Genomic DNA, 25,386 nt, shown 5'->3' on the forward strand with positions numbered 1-25,386 from the left:
AGGAGCACGCGGCTTCTTTGTTCGAATAGTAGGGAATCCTTCCGCTTTGGTACCCTTTCATTTCCCGCTGGCAATGGTGAATTGGGTGCCATTATTTATCATCACATAAAAAGCAACGCCTTTTGTCCTGTGGTATACATTATTCAGGATTTTCTCAGTGATTTTTTAAAAAATCTATTTTGATCAATTTAAATTTAAAATTAAAAGCAAGTTTTAACTAGAGCCCCCATTGGACAGTGATGCTCTTGATTCTACTGACACAAAATTTAAAAAGTACTGCGTAGATCAAGTGATGGAACACAGCCAGCAAGTATTTGGGATGCGGAAAAATGCACGGATCACATATATATGGAAAAAGCAGTGATTTTAAAACCAGACGAGTAGAACCTCAAGGCACATGGAGATATCAGTAAAGGCAAGAAATGATAAAAGCCAAAGCTGACTAGAATGAGAAGACGCAGCTCTCAGATCCATACAGAAAAGAGTCCACATGGAGGAGGGAAACAGGATGTAGAACTCAGGTACCACGAAGTTCCTCTAAGGGCAATAGTAAACAGTCAGCCAAGCAGGTAAGAATTACAAGAGCTAAATAAAGTAACTGAAAATAGGCAAAAATGCATGGAAACAGAAATTTTATTCTGCAGGACGAGTGACCACACCAATGGTGGAGACAGGTGTTCAGGGAGGTCACAGGAGGTGAGATCCCAGCAGGAGAAGCTTGAGCTAGGAGGAGAAGCCACCACTCAGCATGGTAGGCTCCCGTTCTCCTACTTCTACCTGCTTGCTGCCAGTTTCTCCATATATTCCCATGCTCTTTATTCCAGCACTGTCAGTCACCACACAAAACTCCACAACAGCAGATGACAAAAATAGCAGGACTATTTCAAGGTAGCACATGATCTAGTCTTATTCTAAAGACTGCTAATTGAATGGGACAGAGAAGAACTGGGAGGAAGAAGAGTACCTGACAGCCTAGAATGGTTGACCAGAGAAGGGAGGCACCAGGAGGAAATGAGAGATGATCCTAATGGAACAGCTTGAACACACAGATACATAAGCACATCTGTATTCCTGTTGGTATATGATAAATCAGTAGGGAAATGATGGATTATTTAATAAATGGTATCCGAACAAGAGAAAAAATTTAAGTTGGATCTCTGCCTCACTCCATATCTCAAAATAACTTCCAGATAGAAAAAAAATATTTAAATGTGAAAAATTGGAGCTATAAAAGTACTAGAAGAAACCATGGGAGAAAAGGCTTTCTTTAGGAAGAACACAAAACACAGAAGACAGAAAAGATGAATAAATTTAACTCCTAAAATTTATATTTTTCTACATGGTAAAAACACCATAAATGAAGTAAAAAGACCAATGACCGAAGAAAATCATTGCTACCCCTATTATAGTTTATAAAGAATCTCTACACTTCAATAAGAAAAGGCAACTTAATGACCACGAACCAAAAATTCACAGGAAAACATTAAAGGTTCCCGGACATATGAAAACCAGCCTCAATACATTCATAATAAGAGAATGTAAATGTATATTTTAATGACATGCAACTCATCACTACCAGGTGAGCAAGGGTTGAAATGCTGAATGACCCTTTGGCAGAGGCGTGGGTAAATGAGCTCTCTCATACACTGTGGCTGAGAATCAAAACTGGTACAATCTTTATAAAAAGCGATTTGGCAAAAGTCCATCAAAATTTAAAATGCACAAACGCTTGACTTACTAAATTAATTTCTAGGAATTTATCCTAGAGATAATCACACATGTGCAAAATGACACATGGACAAGAATCACCCTGCAGTATCATTTGTAACAGCAAAAGATATTGTTCGTACAGCCCATCAATATGGGAGTGGCTATACAAAGTAGCATCCAGAGAAAAAACTATGATGCAGCCATTTAAAAAAACATAATGGCTACTAGTACTGCTATGAAAGGAACCAAGATATATATATTTTAAGTGAAAGAACAGGATACAGAATAGCTTGTGCAGTTGTTACTATGTGTCGTAAAGATACGACAACCACACGTATGTGCTTATATGAACCTAAGATATGTCTGGAAATACACATAAGAAATTGCTAGAAGTGGTGGCTTCTTGAAAGGATAACTGGTAGGAGGGAGCTTCCCTTTCAATGTATACCCCTTCGCACCTTTTAAATATTATACTGTATACATGTAAAGCCTATATAAAAATTAATAAAATAAAATTTAGAGTTCCATTATTTATTCATCCTTTATTACCCAACCATGACTCCTAAGGGAGTGTGTCATTACTTGTATCTGGTCTCAGTCTTCCAGGAAAAAGGAAAAACTCCACTTAGACAAATATATAAGTCGGACAATTCCCAAACTCTTCTAAGGGCTCTTGACATTAATCCCTAAAAGTCAGGTGATTGTCTTTTACAGTGGCATGATTGTAAGTTGAAAAAAGAACAGAATTAATGCTTAAGGCACATACTGATGCTTCAGGTTTCAGCTCAACAGAGAAGACCTCCCTGGCCCCCTAATATCTGAGCCCCCTAATATCCAACATCCTCCCACTGAGCAGTCGGCATGTTCACCTGCTCATGACTCCCGTTGACCATGGGGATGGGCCTCGTTATCAGTGTACTGTCACCCTCAGCACAAAGACTGATTGCCTCAAGGCACCTACAGCCCCAGTCTCAGACTTACTGTTCCCTCACAGTCACTTGGTAACTGCTGTCACACCAAACAAGCCTCCAGCAGCCATTTCTAAAAAGGCCCACCAGATGGAGATGTCACTACAAGCATGGAAAAAAGGATGAGATACGCCCCTTCCCAACTTCCCAGAGCCGCAAATTCACTGTGGTGTGATTATTGTTCACTTGTTTGAACAATTTGGTTCATTTGAATACCTGAATATGAACAGTTCAACTATTCCTGTAATTTCTTTTAACAAGAAATATTTAGAACTTTTCCACTCAAAAAGTATGTTTTTCAAAATTGACGCATTTCAAAAGTCTTCTTTTATTAAATAAATGAATCTTGTAACCCTGAGGGCTTTTGCAAATATTTCTGGTTTTCCTTTTTTGTTCTGGCACAACTCAAGTTCCAATGTCATGAAAATTAATGCTGCACTCTGTTTCTGAAAGAGAGCCCTATAAACGGAGCTCTAATAGGGGATGTGGAAATGGATTATTTTTAATTCTTCTGTTTTGATTTAACCTTGTATACGGTTTCTTCAGTTCTTTCTTTCTAGGTCAATTGCTCATTCCTCATTTTATTAACTTCCAACACACTGATTTGCTTGGGAAAAGTGTGGAAAACTCTTAAGTTCACCATGATGCTCAGTAGTATGTCCAAAGTAGCCGATCTGCCTTAAAGGATGCTTTATTTGGCCTGACTTTTTCCTAGGATTTCTGAGAAATGAGTCTCACTTCCGAATCAAGGGAATGGAGTTCTAGAGCTCCTGAGTAGTGCACGGGGCCCTGGCATGCTCGCTGTTCGGTCGTCAGGGTGAGCTGACAGAGATGTGGGATCTCACTGCACGAATGTAACTATCGTTCATAACAGTTCAATGTCCTTCCTAAGAAAAGAGTTGTCTTTTTAGTTTTAATGCTATATAGATATATAAAATATCTCCACAATAAATTTTACGCATTCTATTGAAGTTCATACCTTGGTAAGAACAATCATATATCTTAATAGAGCAGAAAATACTTGTACATATGATATTTGATCATGAGTGACATCCAAAGTTGTCCAAAAAGGAAAAAAGTCAATTAAACTATAAATATATATTATCATAAATACGACTGGCATAATGTGCGTTGGCGACGGAGCACAAATATAATTTGGAGTTGAGGGCCCTCTTTTTTATTCCACAGTCACAACACATAAGCTGACAAGGTGAGAGAAAGAAGGTGTGATGATGGAGCCAGGACAGGTGGCTTCACGGTCTTAATAATGAAACTGCACATCTAATGTCTCAAATGACTCGTCACATCATTTTTCAAAGCCAAAGACAGTGACAGTTGAAAAAAACCATGCACATGGAAAGGAAGTAATAGACTCTTTGAAGATGCTTCAGTCACTAGTGGAGACAGTGGATGGCAAAGGTGATATTTCCTGTGGCATAGGTACACCGTAAGAGGGAACAGGCAGCTTAGAAGAGGCTCCTGCCCCTGCTATTCCCCGGTGACCAGGTCTCAGTGCACAGGCTTCCCCAAGGGGATTGCATCCCAGTGCCTTCTCCACACTGAAGACTGCTGAGTCCACCCCTCCCCAAAGTTCCCCCGTCCCCGACATCTCCCTGGGTGTCATACAGACTCCGCATACCTTGCATGCCCCAGGCTGAACATCACCCATGATTTGCTTTTCTTCCAGTATCTTCTGTCTCAGTTCCTTGCTTCTAACATCGGGAGGCTTGCACAAGCCTGACCGCTCACTCACACTGCTTCCTTGGCTACGACTCTCCTGGAGGCATCCAGGTCTTCCCAAAACCACTTCTCCCCTTGAGCTCTTAGGCCACTGGCCTCCTGGAGCATGGACTTGGAGGCAGCTTCTGGTGGCTCCTGTCCCTGCTCCATTCATTGATGTGTTAGAGCACGTCGCCAGCTGCTTCAAAACTCAGACATCCCTGTGGTCTCAGGATAATGACCAGCCATCTCCCCAGGGCATTCAAGGGGCTCCTAAATCCAGCCCCATTCTTTCTCCTTTAATTTTCTCCCTGGGAGACACTCAGCCAGACCAAGCAGGGAAAGAGACACAGATAGGAATCCTTCAGCAGGCTGCACTCCTGGGCCTTCTGGCTCAAAACTGGACCTGGGATTCCAGGGCTTGAGAAGTAGGTGGAGGCTGGGGCACCTCCTTTAGGGCCTGGGAGGAGCTGCCTCCTAAACTCAGGGCTTTGGAAACCAGCAGATCTCTTGTGCTTATAACTTTTCACCTCCAGGGGCCTCCAAACTGTTCCCTAATCAATGAGTGTATAATTCACCTGATCCTCCAAACAGGGTTTACCGCAGCTCTGCATGGCCAGGCCCCGGGTATTGTGGAGGACACAGCCATGAATAGGGTCTGGTTCCCACTCCAGAGGAGCTGGCAGCCAATTGGGTGTCAGACACATGATATAATGGACTCTAATATTCCTCGCTTTGGCCTCAAATCTCACATCCCATATGACAAGGATTCTCTTTACTGGCAACCTCTCTGGTAGCACAGGTAACCTCAGCTGATCCCAAAAAGAGGTATCCTAGGATGAAAGACAGAGGGTGCGTTCAGGGTAATCACCTTGGTACCTCATTATTAAGACTTCAGCCTGCATATGTTCAGCCCAGAGCCAGCTGGGCCGTGGTCTTGAGAGTTTGACACCGCAGGGCTTACATGCCATCTTAGAAATTAATGATGATGTATGACGACACAAATCCCACTGGATTGCCCTTCTTCCTGGGGCTGTAAGGTCTTGCCTGCTCTACATCCTGACCAAACCTCTAATTGCCAGCAGCACTGAGCAAAACACACTTTACAATACACAGAAGAGGATCAGAATAAAGAATACTAGTCAAATTTGTTTTAAATCTGGGGTTTGAGGCAAATGATCTCTGAGAATAGCTCATGTTTAGATTTCTGATAAATTACAAGCTACTAAAATTTATACGCCTTCCTCATACTTTGTCACTTCCCACTGGACCCACACGATGGGGTTCACACAGCACTTTATGTGTACTTTTTCATGCTCATCAAAACCACCCTCTAAGGTAGAGTTGGCATAATAGGTATTTTACCCTCGGGGCTGAAATAACTTCCCAGTGAGTGAGTTTGGAACCCTAGCCAGTGTTCTCTAACTCAGCACCCTTGCCATTTAAGGGTAATTGTTTTTAACTGTTCTAAAATTACAGGTCTTAACTTTCCTTGTAAACACATCCTTGTGCAATCACTCACTTCTAGGAGTAACAATCAGTTAATTTCTGGTGGTCTAATCCTCTTGCCAAGTTAGATTCCTTCCATGGACCCATACAATTCTTTTCTCTTCCGGTTGGTCCTGGATTACTTACATAACACCTTAATGGGCCCACTATCTCCTCATTTACATATAACTAATCATTTAAAGGTGAAAAACAATATGTACGAGACAAATTTCAGAGATGACACTAAATTTAGGACAGTTCTGAGGCGTGAACCAAAACATTCACATTTAAATGTTTTAGAAAAAATTTTTTAGACTTTCTATTGCAAGTGGGTAGGGAGATGAGACAATAATAACAAAATATCTTTAATAAAATATTACTTACTAAGTGGTGTGAAAGAAAGAAAATATTGTTGCCTTTGGACTATATTCTGTAAAGGAAAATATTTCAATTATACTTTTTTTACTTATACTTTTCCTTTAGGCACCCTTAGCCAAACTGACTCTTCTCATTTAAGGACAGTGAAGCCGTCACACGCTTCTTATAAAACCCACCTTTCCGGCCTGGCTTCCTGTGGGGATGGAAGAGATGACGTGGAAGTGGTGGGCACAGTGGATCCACATGAGGGTCTTGAGGAGTGATAAGAGCTGTTGCCAAAGTTGCTGTATCTAAAAGAACGCAGAGGTTTAAGTTGGGGTGGGTGGTGGGGTGGGGGGGAGACAGAGAAATGAGTACGAATCAGTAAATGAGTAACATTTGGCAAACTATCTTAATTTTTGTAAGAAAAAGTCTGCAAATGCTAACATTGTTAGTGATTGCTCTAACTTAAAGAAATTTACTAACTGCTTTGTTCTGATTATTTCTCATTAGAGAGGTTTCCCAAAGTCCAAAATGATTAGGCAGTAGGATTTATGACAAAGGGTTTAAATAAAACTCTCATATTTCCTGTCTTTTAAAATGTACAGTAAAACTATTTGCTAACATAAATTAAGAATCCAAATTATTTTCATTTGAATCGTGAAGATTTTTCTTTCCTTTCCTGGTGGTACAATTAGCATTAAATCCATCAAAGATCTGCAGAAAATGTCAGATGATTAGCTAAAGAAACATCTTATTTAAAATTCTGCTTTAGGTATTTCTGAATCAATTTCATTCATTAAACACTATCTCATTGTGTGGCTAGTGATCAAGGAGAAAATGTCCCCAGGCCTTCTGGACTAGCGTGCTGCTCAGAGGTGTGTGTATTCATTTTTTCATCCACTATTTCCCCAGAATCAAAATTAGAGCCACGAGGTTTAAATGGACTTTTATTGTTTCCCAGTCATCTCTGACAAGTTTCAGAATTTGTGAAATGCTAGAGTTTTCTTGGTTTTTCAGAATAGATATCCTTTACCAGTGGTATTTAGCTATCATCTCTCAATGCATTCCCAGAAAAGAAATCATTATTTGAAGCCCTTGGATGGGGGTGGATGCTATAATTAGTTACAGATAACAAGCCTTAGAGAGTTTCGCCTCTCAATCTACTCCACCACAGAGCAGGACCAATCTCTTCCCCTGAACTAGTTAGGGACATCGTATTTCAGCACATGAGACCTCAAGGGTCATTATGATATAAGTGCACAAAGACCTTCCTGCATACGGAGAATCCAGTCCAAACTCTCATCAACAGAAATCAGTACTCACCATTCTGGGAAGCAATTTGACCTCAAAATGTAGATATCCTTTGACAGAGTAAATCTACTTTGGGCAAGTTATCATAACCTTATGGTTATTTATATACTGAAAATGTCATGCAGGAAGATACTCACTGGAACATTACTAAGATCACAGTGAAAAACTGGAAACTACCCAACCAGGTAACAATGTAAGAATGGCTAAGCGAGTATATTATTCATCAACAGAATATTATGCAACCATTAGAAAGGTTTGCCAATTTTGTAAATGATAACATGGAAAATGTTTATATATAAATATATATATATATATATATATATATATATATATATATTACATCCTGATGTTTAATTCTATATATATAGAATATAGAAAATATATATATATATATATATATATATAGAATTAAAACATCAGGATGTAATATGCACTGTTTAACCAAAACTGTATAAAAATATTCTTAAAGGTTAAAAATTATGTGTAAGAAAAAGTGTAAAAACAGACCATCAATTTTAAAAAGTGGAACAGAGATGAAATATCAGTTTTCCTTAATAAATTACATTATTATGACAAAAAAAAGAAATATTAATATTTCTCAAAATCTATCCTGTATTGCTAAGTCTTGAGTGCTGGGCTGTTGCTCTGATTCTTTTCTTTGGTACCACATGTCAAGCCTGTGCTCAGTACCAGGTCCTCCACCAGGCAGATGAGGACTCAGATCGCATGATATTACTCCATCCTCCTCCTCTGTGAACTATCACCTTCATGGCACTTGGTTTCTGGCATTTATTTTCTCTTCTCTTTAAAAACCCAATATTCTACATGTCCAACAAGTTAATTGCTTCTCTGAGTGTTGGTTTGATTTTTGAAGAGGATACTCTAGCCACCAATCATGGAGAAGGCAGAAAAGCACAGGATGCACAAAGAAAGAAGCAGAGAAGGAATTAAAAAGCTCAGGGATGAAGAAGAGGGAGAGAAGCAAGGCAGCAAGCACCACAAAGTAGGAGGGAAAGAAGGCTGCCACCAGGGACTGAGTCCTCAGGGAGATAAGGCCCCTGGGCTCAAGCTTCAGCCCTGCACCATTCAGATGCAACTCAAACAATCCCCTTCTAATCAAAGGTGGGCATCCTGTAGAATGTTTTAACAGGATTACTTTACTAAAATTATGTTTAAATGACGTTATGGAAATAAAACAAGCATAATGCATTTATTCCTCCTTTGGTTTTTCTAATGGCTCAACAATTAATTCAAATACTTCAGTCTGTCCAGTTTTGCTTCTCATTTTCAGCCAAACTAACTGAATCATACAATTCACTCATTCACTGTTCAGTTTATTATTATTATCATTATTCTTTTTCATGACTAACTAGTTGGTCTCTGTTATAACCCATTCAATTGCTGTCATCCACTCACCCGTCAAATCTGCGGCCAGACAGACCCACAAAAACCACAAGTGACCAGCAGAAAATTAACAAGAACAACAATGTTTATACAGTATTCAAATTCCTGTCGAACAGTTAAAAAATTATAAACTTCTCTCAGTTAAATATAAGTCAATCCTCACAAACATGTGGCTGCTTTCCTCAGTTTACATGTATATTTATTTCAGCAATTTATATGTTTCTACTGCTCCCATTCCCCCAAGGCTGTAAGTAGTAGTGAAGCTTGGAGACCAAGTAAGAGGGACCTAGGTCCCAGGAAAACTCCATCAGAAGCTGTGAGACTATCGCCAGAAAGTCCCAGATCATCATTATGGGCTAACACCACCCTCCTGGGGAAGATGAGGTTACCGAGACAGTTTTATTCTAGTCAAATGTACAGCTTTTAACTTGTATATAGATACCATTCGTGGAGGGCATAAGGGCCATGTTGGAGACAGTCTTGAAAAACTGTAAGGAAGATCATAGCAATTCCAGAATTATAAACCTGAAAGAGACTGGTAGAGAACTTGTAGTTTGGAGATGTTCAACAAGAGTCCACATACTCCTGGAGGTATACAAAGCCAAAAAACAGGACATGAATTTTTCAGATCCTCAGGTTCCGCATCTGCTCTTTCCCATGGTTGTCCTAGGGTCTCCTTCCCTGCCTCCCCTTCCACAACTGTCTTCCATTTTGGAAAAAAAAAAAGGAACCTTCTCACCCAGGCTGAATCAGCGTGGGGCACTGCTTTGAGCTGTAACATCTCCAGGGTGCTAGACCAAGGAATAATATGAGAAAGCATCACTCCTAAGAAAATTTCCTAACCCATTTCCATTTAGGAAAAAAAGTGCAGCTCACTGCCAGCATTAATATAATTTTATATAAACACGTTCTTTGAGGCTGAAGTAAATCTGACTGGTTTTCAATGTGAAAATAAAATATAAAAACTGTTCTTGGAGTTATTGCTAAACAGAACTTGTCTCTAATCCTAATGTAACAGAAATATGCACATAAATCGGATTCATCAAATGAATCTTCGGCTAGAAACTGTTGGAGAACAATGTTAACCTCACATGTAGGAATGCTACATTTTCTACGATTTGACATTTTCAGTGATGAAGAATTACTATATTTTGTAAATGGAAATATCACTACTAAAAACAGAATGCTATAAATAGAATGATGTCATTTGTTTCCAAAGACTATCAATATACTAGAGCGATGTGAAAATAATAAAAGTGAGATATTTTGTGGCAAACTTTGGGGGTAAGGTTAGGCCTGCAATTTGCACATTATCTTGGGGTAAATGCTGCAGCCGCAAGGGACAACAGAGAGTGTTCTTGGGGCAAATGGGAAATGGGCTCAGAAATACTGAGGAAGGAGAAGGTGGTGCTTTATTTATCCAGGGACAAACTCAGAGCCAGGCTTCAGGCATTGTCTCTACCTACTCAACCACCTACCTGTCTGTCAATCCTCAGAAGTGAGATGTTTGTTACAGCGACGCATATGAACTTATCTGAATTGAAACATGAAGTCAGACATTTTCTGACAGAAATTAGATCTCTTTTGAGACTGACTTTGACAATTAGGCATATGTAAGTGTTTCCTATAATTTCGTCAGTTAAATCTGAAGCACCAAGGTTTTGACAAAAATAAATTTAAAGCACATATACAATAGACAAAATTACATCCTTTACAGCTATTTAAACTTATGTTAAAAAAAAAAAAACTAGATAGACCTCTTAAAACTTTGAGAGAAGTTTCGAAATTCTTTTAGGTTATATGTTAGCAAAAAAGGTTGATGACCACACTTTTAAATTAATTCTTCCACTTATCAGATGAACATCTTACATCAATAGTGACTGGCCACTTTTGTGGTATGAAATTGCTGCCCTCCAGGCCCAGGTCTTGTAAGGCTTCATTCAAAATGAGGTATAACCTCTTGCTAGGCATCCAGGCTGAGGATCCCCCAAGAAGATGCCAATAAAAGCATTTACTGACAAGGACTCGCCTAAATAACAAACTCCTGGCAGGGAGCAGCCTGGTATTGGGAGTTATTGTGTACACAAGCTCACAAAGGAGAGAGAGCAACAGACTACCTAAAAAGAAGAGGACTCTACAATGTACAAGTTGGGATCAGGCTCTAGAGCAGGCTGCTTGGGGTGGAAACCACTGCCCACTTACCTAGCCTCTCTGAGTCTCAGTTTCCTCATTATAAATAAGGGCAAGTAATGGAACCTACTCCATAAGGGTTAAGTGGTATATTAATGTACTAATTTCATGGAAAGTACAGGGCCGGCCTCTTAATAAATATTTGATAAATGTTAGCAGTTATTTTCATAATTCTAAGATGGGAGTGGTCATCAGTATTATCAATTATTGATGTTGTACAATTGATTGCTCAAAATATACAACCCTATGTTCCACATTCCCAGCTCTGCAGAAATTTCTAATCCAGGCATCAGTGAAGGGCAGGCATACAGGCAGGCCAACAAGCTCTGCTGAGAAATCCCTGTACAGTCTTGATTTACACACTTCCCTCCCTCCACCCACCCCTCCAATTTTTGTAAGAATTATCAAAGTGTTCATGCTTTAAATCATGTAATTGTATTAATGCCCATGAAGTGATTCGAACTGCAATTATTTGCCATCTCACGGGAAGCTATGAGTTATCTCTAAAAGAAAAATGTATACATTAGAATAAAACCCGAAAGCTGTAGTATAGAAAAGAGAAAGAAAATAAAGACACCCACCTATTAGAAGAGAAAGACCGAAAATTGTAAGGCTCAGAGGTAGAATATGTGCTCAAATGAAGAGAATCAGAGCAACTGTTAAAGGAAGAAAAGCTCCACTCAAAACGTTGCATGGGAAGATGACTAAGCACTTCGCAGAATTCTGCAGGTCAAATAAGACCCTGTGCCAGATAGATGGGTGTGAGATGTACAGATTATGTCAGACCATGCATATTTTTAAAACCGGACACTTAAAATCCATATTTAGTAATTGTATTATAACGAAAGAGTATCTTAATTCAAGCAGATGAAAATTTTCTTCTGTATCTTACCTAAATACCGGTAAGTATTTAGTCAGTGGTTAGGGAGTTAGTTTACAGTACAACTGCTCTCTACCCTAACGGGAATCCACACAAACACGCAGAAGGCAAGCCAAGCAATGCAGTTAAGAGGCTGTGTCGCCTTCCCCAGGTTAACCTCACACAGGCCAGATCTACCTGCTTTCCTTCTGGGCCTCGCCTTCCTTTTCCTTGGTGGATAAGGGCGAATCCTCAAAGTCATACGAGAAGAGGTGGAAGGGGCTGTGGGGCACGTAGGGCAGTTTTTCTATGGTCGGTGATGGCTTCGGGAGGCCAGGTGTGGTGGAGGAGGACCAAGAGGTCGAGGCAGGGGTAGGGGGTGGCAGCAGGGCAGGGCTGGAGGACCCACTGCACAAGGGGCTCCCCACTGCAGCGCTGGCCAGGAGCTGCTTTCCCTGCGAGGTGGCGCTGGAGGCACTGGGGTGAGCTGGGCTCTCCGGAGCAGCTTCCCGTCCTGGAGGGCTCTGCTCTGAGGCAGGGCTGGCTTCGCTGCTGGCCCATCAGGGAGTAGAGTTCAAGGGAAAGGAAGGATGGGGGAGAAAAGAGATTCAGGAGAGAAGGAGCAAAGGTTAGGAAAGAGGAAAAGACATGCAAAAACCCATTACTGTTATGGCCACTTACTTCAGGACCCAGCTGTGCTTCTTGAACCGCAGCATAAAAACCCATTGACAGAAGCTTTGGTTTGCCCAATAATCCTGGCGCCCTGGGTTTGCCAGTCTCGGAAGGAAGACCCATCTGGCCTCTGGGCATCAGAGGTCTTTGTGAGAGGATTTGAGGATTTAATAGATCCCCAAAAGCTCTTCTGTACCCACCCTTCAGCCTCCCAAGTTTCTCCCCACTGGTTGTGTTAGCACCAGAATCTCCACAATTTGAACTTCATTTCTTTGTCTTGGTCAAACAGAGTATCGGTCCTCTTCCTAAAAATCCCAGCCTGGAGGAAGTGGTATCCCCACAGCCCTATACCGTAGTCACCACTTTCAGTCCTTTCTTGAAAGCAGGTATGGATTAGAAAAAAGGAGAAGAGATGCAAGCAAGGAATGCAACGAGCCAGGAAGGAGGGGCTGCATAATGAAGACACATTTTGCCTATGTCACCTTTCCCCAGGGCCTCCTCTACTTCTAGGCCCTAGACATGTAGACTCCTGCAGGCAGGCCTCATTCTGCCACAGTTACAGTTAGAAAAACATCCCACCTTCGGACCACTTAGATATTCCGAAGCATGCCTTTAGAACCTGAGAATTTATGTTAAACTCTGCATTTTTCAAAACCATGGTCCCTCTCCCAGAGAACTTGACTCCCAGCCATGCCCATTTGGGAAGAGGATGTGAGTCATTTTCTTTTTGTACCTCAGATTTAGAGCTCCATCTGCATATAAGGGCATGGATATACTGTTTTTCTCTGGCCCAATGGGAAGATGATATGAGACCACACTGATGTGCTCACAGCGAGCCTGGCACACATGGTGGGTGCACATGGCAGGCACGTGTGGTGGATATGCATGGTGGGCACACACAAAGAAGCATCCAGCAGGAAGAGGAAGCAGTGGAAGACACCAAACCCACAGGACTAAGTGGACTCTTTCCTACCACTTTAATAGGTTTACACCAAGGAACAAATAACATCCAGATCAATGTTAATGAATGTTTTAGGTACTGTCAAAATCAAGCCCTGATGTTTAATATATATAAGCACACCTTTGTTTCCTATAACTGAAAAACCTGACTGAAGTCTATGATCAAGGATGCCCTCCAGCATCAGTCGTGTAGTCAAAGATGGATAACAACCATCTACCTATGCAACAACAATCCTATGTAAAGATGGCACGATGTCAGTTAGGGTGCCTTTGAAAATCGCCCATTCTGGCCAGATTCTTCCATCTAGTCCATAGGTGCTGAACTGTGTGTGTGAGTCACTGAGAGTTGAAGGGTTTGTGTGGGAGAGCAAAACAGGCACATTTAAGCACATATGGAGACATACCATTGTATTGATAGAGGGTCTACATAATTTCCTGTGGCTAATTTTCAGCCTAAGGTGGAACTATCAACTAAACCTCTTCCCTCCCCAGATTTTCTCTAATTAAAAAGTCACTATCCCCAAGCTGGGCTCTCAGCATGGGTGAGGGGATCTGGTGAATGCTAACCTTTCTCATTCTCTCATTCTGAAATGTGTGGCTCACTCTCTGTCACCAGGCCATTCCTTTCCTCTCTCCATACCCTGCCGGCTTCTTCTCAGACATTTCCAAAGGGGGGAAACAATCATTAGTTTGTCAGTTCCGAGAGGATTCCGTGACCCCTGGGAATGGTGAGTCTCTCAGCAGGTCAAACGGGCCTATTTGAGAACTTTTATGTGTGCTGGTGGCTGCAGCGGTAAAGAATCACACTGACTTTGAAGCCAGTAAGAGAAAGATTGATCGTAATTCATCCAGAATCCTTTTGATTTTCCTGACTTGTAGAAAAATTAACAGTAAAAATGTCAATTTGCAATGTAATCAATTAAGTGAAGGAAACCAACTGAGAATTATTTTTGAATATCAGGAAATGAGATTCAACAATATCAGAAATTACCCATGATCAATTTTTATCTTTCATACAGACATTATTTGGGAAAATACCTGCAAAATTTAAAACTATCTGCGAGGTGCCTGTGTCTGTTGATATTGCCTGAAGACAGGAAAAAAATGTACCTTCGAGAGGTGATTAGAAGATAATAACTCCCCAAAGGGTCCTAGAGCTATGTTAGTTGTTCTGTGCATGAAAATAAACAGTGGGGAATTTTTCTGTGCTGGATGGGGTGAAAAGTGTTCCTGTCCATTTGGATAAAAAACAAATTTGCATCATTTACATAGTAGTTACCCACACATTTTAGCTAATATTGTACTGGTAAAATTAGTATGAAGAAATACATATACTTATTCTTATTACAGTACTGAAGGGGTTAAAATTTTCCAAGCAGAGTTGAACATCTTTTCAGTCACCGTCAACCTGACTGAGCCAAAGCACTTAATGAGGGTGGGAACAGTGGAAAGGAAACCAGTTGGGTGAGTCTTCCAAAAAGCATGGTTAGGAAGGCAGTATTTGAATGAAAAATACAGTTCTCTAATGAAAAGGTGCTCAGTGATTTCTACAGAACTAATCACTCTGTGGCTCTGTGCGCAGGGTCAGTAAGGTTTGCCAGTGGGAGCTAGTGAGGACATGAAGAGACTACTGACAGGCCACTGCAAACTATCCACGAGGAAGGAGCCTCAGGCTTTTAGTGGTGGCCTGAGAGGGTCCAGCCCTCGGTACCTGTCCTTGCCCCGAGAGGGGGCATTGTCCTCTCTCTCTTCCTCTGAATTGGGCTCCGTGACTGGCTGCTCCTCTTCCTCCTCCTCCTCCTCCTCCTCCTCCTCCTCCTCATCCCTGAGACGAGGCCAGGAAAAGAGAGATGCACACAGAGACAAGATGGAGAAGCGAGATAAGCATTACAGACAAACAGGAAGGTGAGGCCTAAAAAATCTCCAACTGGCTGAAATGAAAAGAGCACATTCAGTTTGTTAGGAGAAAGGAAGACAGTTCTGAGATGAGGAAATTTAAATGTGGGGTGGAGATGCAATAACCATGGGCCAAATTTCTTTGTCAAGTTGGCTGGATGTTGTGGCCCTGCACCCCCACATGGGATTCAGAACAGCTCTGGCCTTGGGCAGGACTCCTATGTGGTTTTCCTCCTCCACACAGAACCATGCATGAGTGTTCTCAGCAATGCTCAGCTTCCGCAACAAGCAGAGTCCTCACCTCTTCACTGAGCCCCTCCGGGTTAGAAACCACTGACAGTCAGGCCAACCCAGCACTAACTTCCATGATGGACATGTGGTTTTTGCAAGCCCCTCCCTCAGTTCCAGTGAATGTGATTCAGGGATTCAGGGGGCTGATCTACCTCCACTTTAAGGGTGCATGCCTGGTCCAGATGGAGTCAATCCATGTCATCCCTGGGATTTCTCCCAGTGGCTTCAGGAATAAGCAGCTGTAAGGACACCTTAAGTCTAGAGCTGCCTACGACTTCTAGTAGAGGAAGGGTGTGTGTGAGTAAAGCCAACTCCAGAAAAGCAGAGTTGAAGAGAGAGTGAGCAAGCTGTACCTATGACAATTTTAACACCTGGATTCGATACTTCTGATTCAATACTTCTGGCATTTTACTAATGGAAGATAATATGTTCTCATTTTAACCTGGGTTTTGCCCTTGCAGCTAAAGAAGTTCAGACTTTGATAACTGAATCATTACCCTCCTTTGGCCTCTAAGTCCTGTCAGCATCTGATTTCTGTCATTGTCCACATGAATTACCTGCCCAAGGCGCTGTAGGCTTCTCAACCCCTTGAACTCCAGTTTCCTCCACCTTTTTTTCACTTCAGCCCCTCACACGCTAGACCTCACCATCATACAAAACCAGCCCATCTTGAAAATCTTGCTTCCAAACTTTCTATCTCCTGACCACAAGCCCCCATTCACCCAAATCTCTCATTCCACTCCTCCTCTCACAACGTTTCTGCCCATTCTCTACTTTCTAAATGTCTACCAGCTCCTTCTTGCCTTCAGTTCTTGCGAATCCACCAATTCTCTTTGTCAAGATCTTTAACTCTTTTGTCCCATTGTCCTTCAGTTGCAGTCTTTCTTTTTATGAAAGTGTAAAATACATACAGCAAAGTACACAAATCACTAAAGCTTCACACAATAGATACATCCATAAAACCAGCACTTCTTTATTGCTCCTTCCAACTGCTTCCCTTCCCTACTTCAAAGAGCAGTGGTTAGCTTTGCCTATTTTTCTTCTCCATCTAAAAGGAATCGTACCATGTCCAGCTCCTTTTGTTTAATGTTACATTTGTGAGATTCATATACATTGTTATGTGTATTTGAACATCATTCCTTCTCATTACTGTATAGTATTCTTTTATATGAATATACCACAACTCAGTTATCCATTCTACCATTGATGATAGCAGGTATTTTTCAGTTAAAAACCATGCCCACAACCTCCAGCTTGAGGCCACCTTCCCTCAGCTTGATCGGGAATTTGCAGATGTTATTACTTCTGGTCTACCCAGAATCCAGAGATCTCTACCCTGCTATCCAATAGGTCTCTATTTTTTAAAAATCTGAACCCCTCCCTCCAAAACAACTTTATTTCACTTGCTCTCCCAGGTGGTAGAGTCATTCAGAAGCAAAGTCTGCCGTAGTTGGATAAGCTCCAAGCTCGGCTGCCTGGCTGCACTCCATCTCTAACACTTACTAGCCATGTGACCTTGAGACCCACTTTACCTATCCTGTATAGGATAACAATATCTACTTCCTAGGAAGTAGCGATTGCCATGTAAAGCGCTTAGAAAAGGCATGGCATATAGTGAACAAATCAGTTTATTTTAGCTGTTAGATATCACTGTTATCATCACTGTCTTTTGGGCCCTCTTAGGAAATCTCTAACATCCCCACCTGTGGACACTCAGAACTCTGATTCATTAACGGAGAGGACACTGTACTCTGCAAAGCATTCCACAGCACTGATAGCAACACTTTCTCTTTTATAACTTCAACCTATGTAAGCTCTGTCTTTCTGATTCCTTTCTCTTGCATGTAGCTGTCCCATAGATGTTTGAAGACAGCAATCCTGAGCTACATCTTGACCTGTCTCCTCTTTAGGTTCAACATTTTCTGACCCTAAAATAAATCTCCCTATATGACTTGTATGTGTCACAGCTGCACTATCACAAGTGACAGGGCAGGACCAAGGACAGGCAGCCCAATGTGCACTAGGAGGGCCCATTCCCAGGATGCCCCATGGTCAAAGCACTGGCCTTGCCCTGCAACCCAAACAAGTGGAGAAGGAAATAGTTTCTCGTAGGGCACAGGACTTCTATGCTTGATTTTATTTCATTTCATCCTATGATAAAATTAGTCAAACATAATGATATTTTATGCTGATAATATTTAAGACTGATTAATTAGTTTAGATAATTTTGCTTTTTCCCTAGCTGAATTTTCTCTTATAGTATTAACTTAATTTCGTTTATATTTGTGCTAAGGAATTCTGAGTCTTTGACATTTAGCTTTCGATTATCTCTAGGGGTATTTTGCTTGTTTTTAATAAGGAGTTACTCTAGGGCACAGGCCTGTTCTGAACCTATCGGGTATTTTCTTTTTTACCACAGACAGTCTCAAACTGGAGGCCACACTTTTCACATTGGAAAAACAAGAGGCCTACAGTCTGACCAATTCTGCAGGGCTGAGTTTCTTCAAAGCCAACTTAACTTTCCCAAATTTGGGTCTCAGGCTGATGTCACATTTCTTAGGCTTCAAAAAAAACAAACGAAAAGGAAAATCAATGTTGCTGAGCTATTTTAAAAGCACAACAGAAACATTTAAAACAGCATTAAAGGATAGTCGAAGACCAAAGCAATCAGGATCGGGAAAGGTCAAGCCACAGATTCAGAGAAGGTATTTCAATAATCTAATAAACTCGAATCAAGAATACATAAAAATGTTTTAAAAATCAATAAAAACACAACTATAAAAGTGAGCAAAATACAGGATCATGACCAATAAATTTGTATAAAGAGATATTTTAACTTCACTATAAATCAGGGAAATATAAATCAGAACCACAGTGAGATACCATTTTATATCTCCTTGGCAAAATTAAGAAGTCTGATAATACCAAGCACTGAAGAGACTGTAGACCAACTGGTTCTCCTAGATTGCTGAAACAAGTGTGCATCGGTGTCTAACCACTTGGCAAAATAACTGGCACTGTCTTGTTAACTTAAACGTTCTCATCATGAATCTGATTCGTATCACCAGAAGTGGCATTGCCCTAGAGCAGTGGTTCTGAATCAGGGGCATTTGTCAATGTTGGGAAACATTTCTAGTGGTCATGTCTAGGAAGGGGGTGCTACTATCATCCAGCAGGCTACAATGCTACGTCCCACAAGGCCCAAGATAGCCCTTTACAAGACTCTGGGGTGTAGCAGTTAAAGGAGGTTCCCATCGTTGGAGTTTACAGTCCTGCGGGGGAGAAAGACATTAAAAACTAATTATACCAGAATGTATTCAACCGAGAAAGACACCCACAGTGCTGCTGGCTCAAAACTCAGAAAGCCAAGCAGGAATTGACCAAAGGACAAAATGAGATTTTGCACATGACATTCTTCTTCTCAAACACATCTACTAACCTCAGAATAAGTCCAATTAGCCTAACTAGTACTCTAACCTCCTATTATCTCTCCAACTTCATCTCTCACTCTCCCTTCATGAACTTCCATACCCCAGTCTTAATCGATTTATTGATCCGTCTACCCAATACCAAGAGCATTTCAGTTTCGGGTTCCTAGCAGGAGCAATTCTTCCTGCCTGGAGTTACTCCTCTTTTTGTTTCTCTGGTGGACTCAGCCCCCAGGGACAGCCAGTAAGTACTTGCTGCCTGTCACAGTTCTTTAGCACTGTGGACACAGCATGATGCTCAGCTTGGAAAAACCTGCGTGGATGGTCAAAGAACAAGATTGGCAAGAACTGAGAGATCACCTTAGAGATCTTCCCATACTGCAGATAAGAAAGACGAGGCCTGGAGAAAGCAAAATCACACAACTTGCCAGTAAGAACTCTGGTCTGCTGGTGCCCAGGCCAGTGTCCTTTCTACCATGAAATCAAAGAAGAATCTAAACTAGTCCCATCACTCTATCATTACTGCCCTGTTCCTTCTAAGCAACAGTCATCTGAATTGCGCTTCTCAATCCTCCTCTCACAGGGCACAGATAACATAATGCCATTTGCGCAGCTCATAAGAGTAATGGACAAAGCTGTATGTGGCCCTCAGGAGATCTACCCAAGGCCCCAGTCATCCAGACCTGCCTGGTGGCCCTGAGAAATTTAGTGTCTTGACACAGGTATGACTCATTTTGGCAACTCATTAGAGAGCTCTGCATTAAAGTTAAGATAAGATGCAGACATTTTAAATGCCCCATTTAGTTCTGCAAAATGCCTAAGATATACCATAATTAGACAAAAATAATATTTCATAGAAATATTTTGTTAAATTTATGACAGAAAAAGTGCCCCCTTGGGCTCTGTCTGCATCTCCCTGTGTTAGCGAATTTATATTGAACTTATTTACACTGAACTTAGCCTTGAAGTGACTCACACTTTCTGTTAACTTCAAGGCTGTTTCTAGGTTACCAAGTGTCCAAGATGAGATTTGAAAATTTCCAATAAGTGATCTTAATCAGTTAAGACATATATCTGCCTGACTGAAACAGTGATTTCATTCAAAAATATAGTTTTGTTATCCACCAAAATTTTTTTAAAAGTTTCCCTCCAAAGATTTTTGCCAGCCAAGAGAATGAAAAGACATCTAACAGAGCCAGCTGTTGCTCTGATGTTTCCATGGTGAGAACCCAAAGTTAGACAGGGAAGTATTTATTGTCCTTGCAGCATGCAGTTTAGAAGGAGTATAAAGTCCGGGCCATGGATGCTGAATATACACAAGAACTAGACTACTGGCCAGACCCTTAATGCTTAAGCCATTATTTTACTATTTTATTTTAGAATGAAATACTAATGGATCTAGCACATTCTTTCTGTTGAAAACATGGAGTAGTTTAATGGAATTTCAGTCTGTAGAGTATAAACATCAATAGGAAAAAAAAAAAACACCACACAATTAGTAGCCGGGTTGCAGATTTATTCATATGTAAAACAAATCAATCCAGTGGTAAATAAGGAGATGTCTCACTACTTTATTTAGTGTGTATTTTGAATTTATGTTAAAAAAAAAACCAAAACTTTATTCTAAGCCACAGACACTAGTTAATTGAGTTAAATGTCTCTTAGAACCCTCAAAGAGCAGGGGAGAAACTAGGATGAATGTAGACTGGAATTCTCTATGAATTTTTGGAAGCAGCAGGAATGCCAAGTATAGCCCCAGGCTGAGATTTCAAGATGGCAGCCTCCAGAGGTGAAAACAGCTCTGCCCTGGATCTGGCTTGGCTCCATCCTGAGACCCCAGGGCTCTCTTATCTCACCCATAAAACAAAGTGGAACAGCAAAATGGGAGCCTCCAGCTCTGGTAGTCTGTGATAGCCGAAGAAACAAAATTGTGTGGACATTAGACAAGTGCTTTCAGTTCCAGAAATTGTATAGTCACTAACTAGTCTTTGTGGTGTCTAGTCAAGCTCACTTTTAAGTATTTCAAATAATGGCACTTCTTACACACATTCTGTCTTATGTTTTTCACAAACAGGAAGGGGAGGATACCAAAGAATGAAAACCTCCTAGATAGAAATGAAAGAGACATAATACATGAGTCTTCAAGAAGCAGATACCAAATGTAACCCACCATGAGGAAGCCAAATGTGTTTCAGAGTTTTAGTGTGCAGTAACATGTTTCCAACTCATGATTCTGTTTGATTCTAAAACTCTAATTGCCTTTCACATGCTTTAGACTTTAATATACCATAATCAACCCTTAATATGGTAATAAAGTACAGATGATTGAAATCTAGAGACAAACCCCGAATCTTATATTTCAGCCAGGGTTCTTCCCAACCACCTCATTTTCTACCCCCTCCAGTTATGCCCCAATTTACCAATAGCAACCACAAGGACTTGTTTGGGTAGCATTTATTTTCTTACTTCATCAGCCATCTGCTGGTGGAGATGCCAATGAAGAATAAATTGCATTCAATGGAGATAATAGGAAGAGAAAAAAGAGCAGCAAAGGGCCAGAATTATCTACAGAGATCATCACCTAAGGAGTTGGATACATGTCACAGGTCCACATGTTCCCCTACACACTCACACAGTGCCCACAGTATCTCAATGAGTTTGTGGCTCAGCCTGATCTGAGCTCACCCAGGAGGGTAGTTCTGGGAGATCCAGCAGTGAAGGCTACAGACTTTTTCTCCGCTGTGTCTCAAACTCTCCACGCCTCTCTACAGACAATAGCAACCTCCAGCTTAGTGATCCTCATTCTTGTGATACATTATTTGAAAATGTGAATGCTTAGGCTCTCCCTTCAGAAATCGTGTTCAACTATTTTGGGGTATGAACTGAGCATGGGTAACTTCAGATGCTCCACAGGGTTGAGAACCACTATCCTAGTCCAAGCTACTCGTGTTTTTCAGTAGTTTTCATCAATAGCAACTACCCAGTGTACCTGTTTCCACCTTTCTTCACCTCTAATCCGATCCCCACCAGGTAGACTGGCATCTATTCAGTGTGCACAGCTGAGCCCTTGCATGCCAAACAACAACCAGCCTCTGTGGTATGGTTTCCAAGATTCTGCGTGGTTTGAATTCTTACTGTACAGCCTCATTTTGTTTGTGCTACCTCTTTGTCCCCATCCACATTCTATAACTTTGTCTCTTAAGACATCTATTAGTTACCCAGGTACATCGTGTTCTTTCCTCCCTTTGCCATTGAACATGGCATTCCTTTGGCCCAGGGAGCTCTTCTCATCCTTCAGGATTCAGCCCAAATGCCTGAGAAGGCTTCTTGGACACCCCCATCCCACCACTCTCTTTTGTAAAGAATCTTTTAAAATATTTAATGAAAGGAATCCATACTCTCTTTGAAAAAGTATGATATTACTGATAAAACAATTAAGTCCCCTTTAACCAGAAGTAACTACTCTTATAAATTTGTGGATTCATTTCCAGATTTTAAAAAATGACATTATTCTTCAGTCTTTTTATACAGCAGTTGACGTGATAAGTATGCTGGTAATTCGGATATGGTGCATTTCTTAACACCTCTGGTTGCATTTCATCATATAGCTATTCCATGTTTTATTTACCTAGCCATGCCTCAATTCTTTGCTGTTATAAGTGATATTGTAATGACAATCCCAGAATGTGTCTTTGCACACTTCTGCAAGTTCTCCTCAGGACATATCTTTAAATCCCTGTTACTCTCTACTACACAGGTTCGTTTGCTCCCTTCGAAAGCCCTTTTCCAAAGCTTCATGTTTACTTACTAAAATATTTATGCATGCACTGTCTTATGAGGCTGGAAGCTTCATAAGGGTCATGTTTACAACTGTATCCTATTAACCAAGAATATGGGAGGTATGAGAAAATGCAAGCTGAATGAATAATGAATAAATGAATATTATTTTGCTCTCCTTTAGCTCAGGAGCTGGCATTCCTGCCTCAGTAAACATAGGGCAGTAGTCATTATATCAAAGTTCATAAAATACTAATACTGACCAAGAAGTCTAGCAAGGTAAGGTTACCGTGAAATAACAAGCTCAGCATCAGAGTTTCTCTTCTAGAGATTTGCTGGCTCGCTAATTTACTTATAGACATGGACTATTGTGGATGTGGACCCAAGTCCCAGACATGTTTCAACGAATACAAAGGCACTTCATTCTTGCTTCATGATCCCCTCCGCCATGTCCTGATCAAAATTATTTACACTTTGAATTCAAAGCCAATTTTACAAAGCTTGTTATAGGTGAAAAAACGTAAACAAAGAAAAAGATCTTCTAAATCCAGTTAAGTATTTGCTTCATTTTGGAAGAACTGCCATTGGCATGCTGCCATGATACCCTCCACCCCACTCAGCCAGTTCTGTATCAAGACATCTAGGAGAGAAATGCCTGCACGCAGCAGGCCCTGACCAGCCACTTCCTTGTGGGGGCTCATCTCTAGTCAATTTTTAATCTCATATTTATAAAACCAGAACCACATGGCTGGAAAAGTGAAACCTCAGGAATGAAATTATTTCTCTGGGGCAATGTGAATACCGTAATTGAGTATTTCTGAGGTGTGATATAATTGTCTCTGAATTCCTGAGTTACCGTGTCTTCAAAAAGCATGTTCTATCAGGATGATAGAAAGACATTTAGGTTGCAGATACCTGTCCCAAATGTGCTCAGGCTTCCTTGCTTTCTGCAGGGCAAGGGGCATGCTTCTCTCTTCCTTGCATGACTCTGCCTCCCAGGGATATCTCCAGGAAAAACAGTCTCTGCTGGGAAGGCTGTAGTCACCCATTTATTTTAGTTATTTAGCAAACTCTGTGCCAGGCGCTCTCACACTAAGCACTCTACATGGGTCACTCCTTTCATCCTCACAGGAAATGCGGAGGTAAGTACTATTATGATCCCATTGACAGATGAGGAGCTGAAGCACAGAGAGGTTAAGGAATTCTCCCAGAATCACATAGCTAGTAAGCCTGGATTTGAACCCAGGTTACCCAACTCTAGCATCCAAGCTCCTAACCACTAAGCTCTGCTTCTTCTGCTGTGATCATTTCTTTGTGGCTGGATAAAATAGATATGCAAAGCCTCCTCTACTTAAAGACTAGAAGAAAACATTAATCTTTCCTTCTTTCAGATTCTTTCCTGAATAACAATATCTCTTCTTACTATATTCAGGTGTATAGGGAGTCTATCAACTTTCATCCCCTCCTTATCTCCCCAAGACCCCATTCCACTGGGAGAATTGATGACACCGTGATACAGGGCACTACGAGACGTACTTGGACCATGACTATAGCCCATGCTAATTCTGATCGGTTTCTAAAGTGAGAACATTACCCCACTTAGAAATAAATATTTTTTCAACATGAATTTGATGTTTCTATGATCACTGTCCGTTTGCTGAGCACCTGGTATGAGACAACAATGACGTTAGGCCAGAGTTCTCTTTCTGTGGTTCTGTCCATTTCAATTTCCAAAGCCTATTCCCTTGCAAAATGCTTCACCAGCGTCGCCTCTGCCCAGTCGTTTTTTCTGCCATGTCATATTTGGCCTTTTCAGTCTACCTTTTCAGAGATTTATTTCCCTGTTTATTCAACCTTCATCAGTGAAGACTTACTATCAGGCTCCCTCTACAGACTCCTGTTAAGCAAAGACAAACTCATTCTTCTGTGACTGGATTCATTCATTCCAGCTTAGTAATCATGAGAAAGCCCCTGCTCCATTTCCAAAGGGATCTTGGGAATTTCATGGGATGTAAAGAAAGATGCCTACTCTCCAGAAGGACCACTGACACCCACACCCATAGCTGCACAAACTGCCAAGAAAAATCAAGCTCTACCAGGAAGGCCTGTGAGCATTCGGAACAAATGAGAAGGTGCATGTTACAGGAAATGCGGGAACTGCACATGTCAGGAGTAAACAGGCTTGACACTGACAGCAGAAAATTCCCAACACTAGTAAAAGATTTAACTGGAAACAAGAACCTTTCCTTCTCTTTGAAGCTTGCTCACCAACACTCCCATAGTAAACGGCTTTGCCTCTTCCTGAAACATCACATCCAGTCAGGCCACGCTAGCTGGAGAAACATTCACACTT

At 41.1% G+C, this 25,386-nt stretch overlaps 1 protein-coding gene across 21 annotated transcripts in view; it reads right to left on the reverse strand.

Moving 5' to 3' along the window:
• FHOD3 (formin homology 2 domain containing 3) overlaps window positions 1–25,386 on the reverse strand; it is a 422,036-nt gene that overhangs the window by 99,267 nt on the left and 297,383 nt on the right. For 8 of the 21 annotated variants that reach the window (XM_039842750.1, XM_039842775.1, XM_039842765.1 and 5 more), the window contains exons 11-12: window positions 12,208–12,561; window positions 6,440–6,553 (exon numbers count right to left, since the gene is read on the reverse strand). The exons of 4 other annotated variants lie outside the window; for them this stretch is intronic. In XM_039842750.1, coding sequence (XP_039698684.1) covers window positions 6,440–6,553; window positions 12,208–12,561 — 468 coding nt within the window. Of the gene's footprint in view, window positions 1–6,439; window positions 6,554–12,207; window positions 12,562–15,352; window positions 15,445–25,386 lie in introns of all 21 variants that reach the window. 9 more of the 21 variants (XM_039842880.1, XM_039842822.1, XM_039842795.1 and 6 more) reach the window with 3 other exon arrangements.

This window comes from Pteropus medius, unplaced genomic scaffold (genome assembly GCF_902729225.1).
Source record: "Pteropus medius unplaced genomic scaffold, Ma_sr-lr_union100, whole genome shotgun sequence".
Lineage (NCBI taxonomy): Eukaryota > Metazoa > Chordata > Mammalia > Chiroptera > Pteropodidae > Pteropus > Pteropus medius.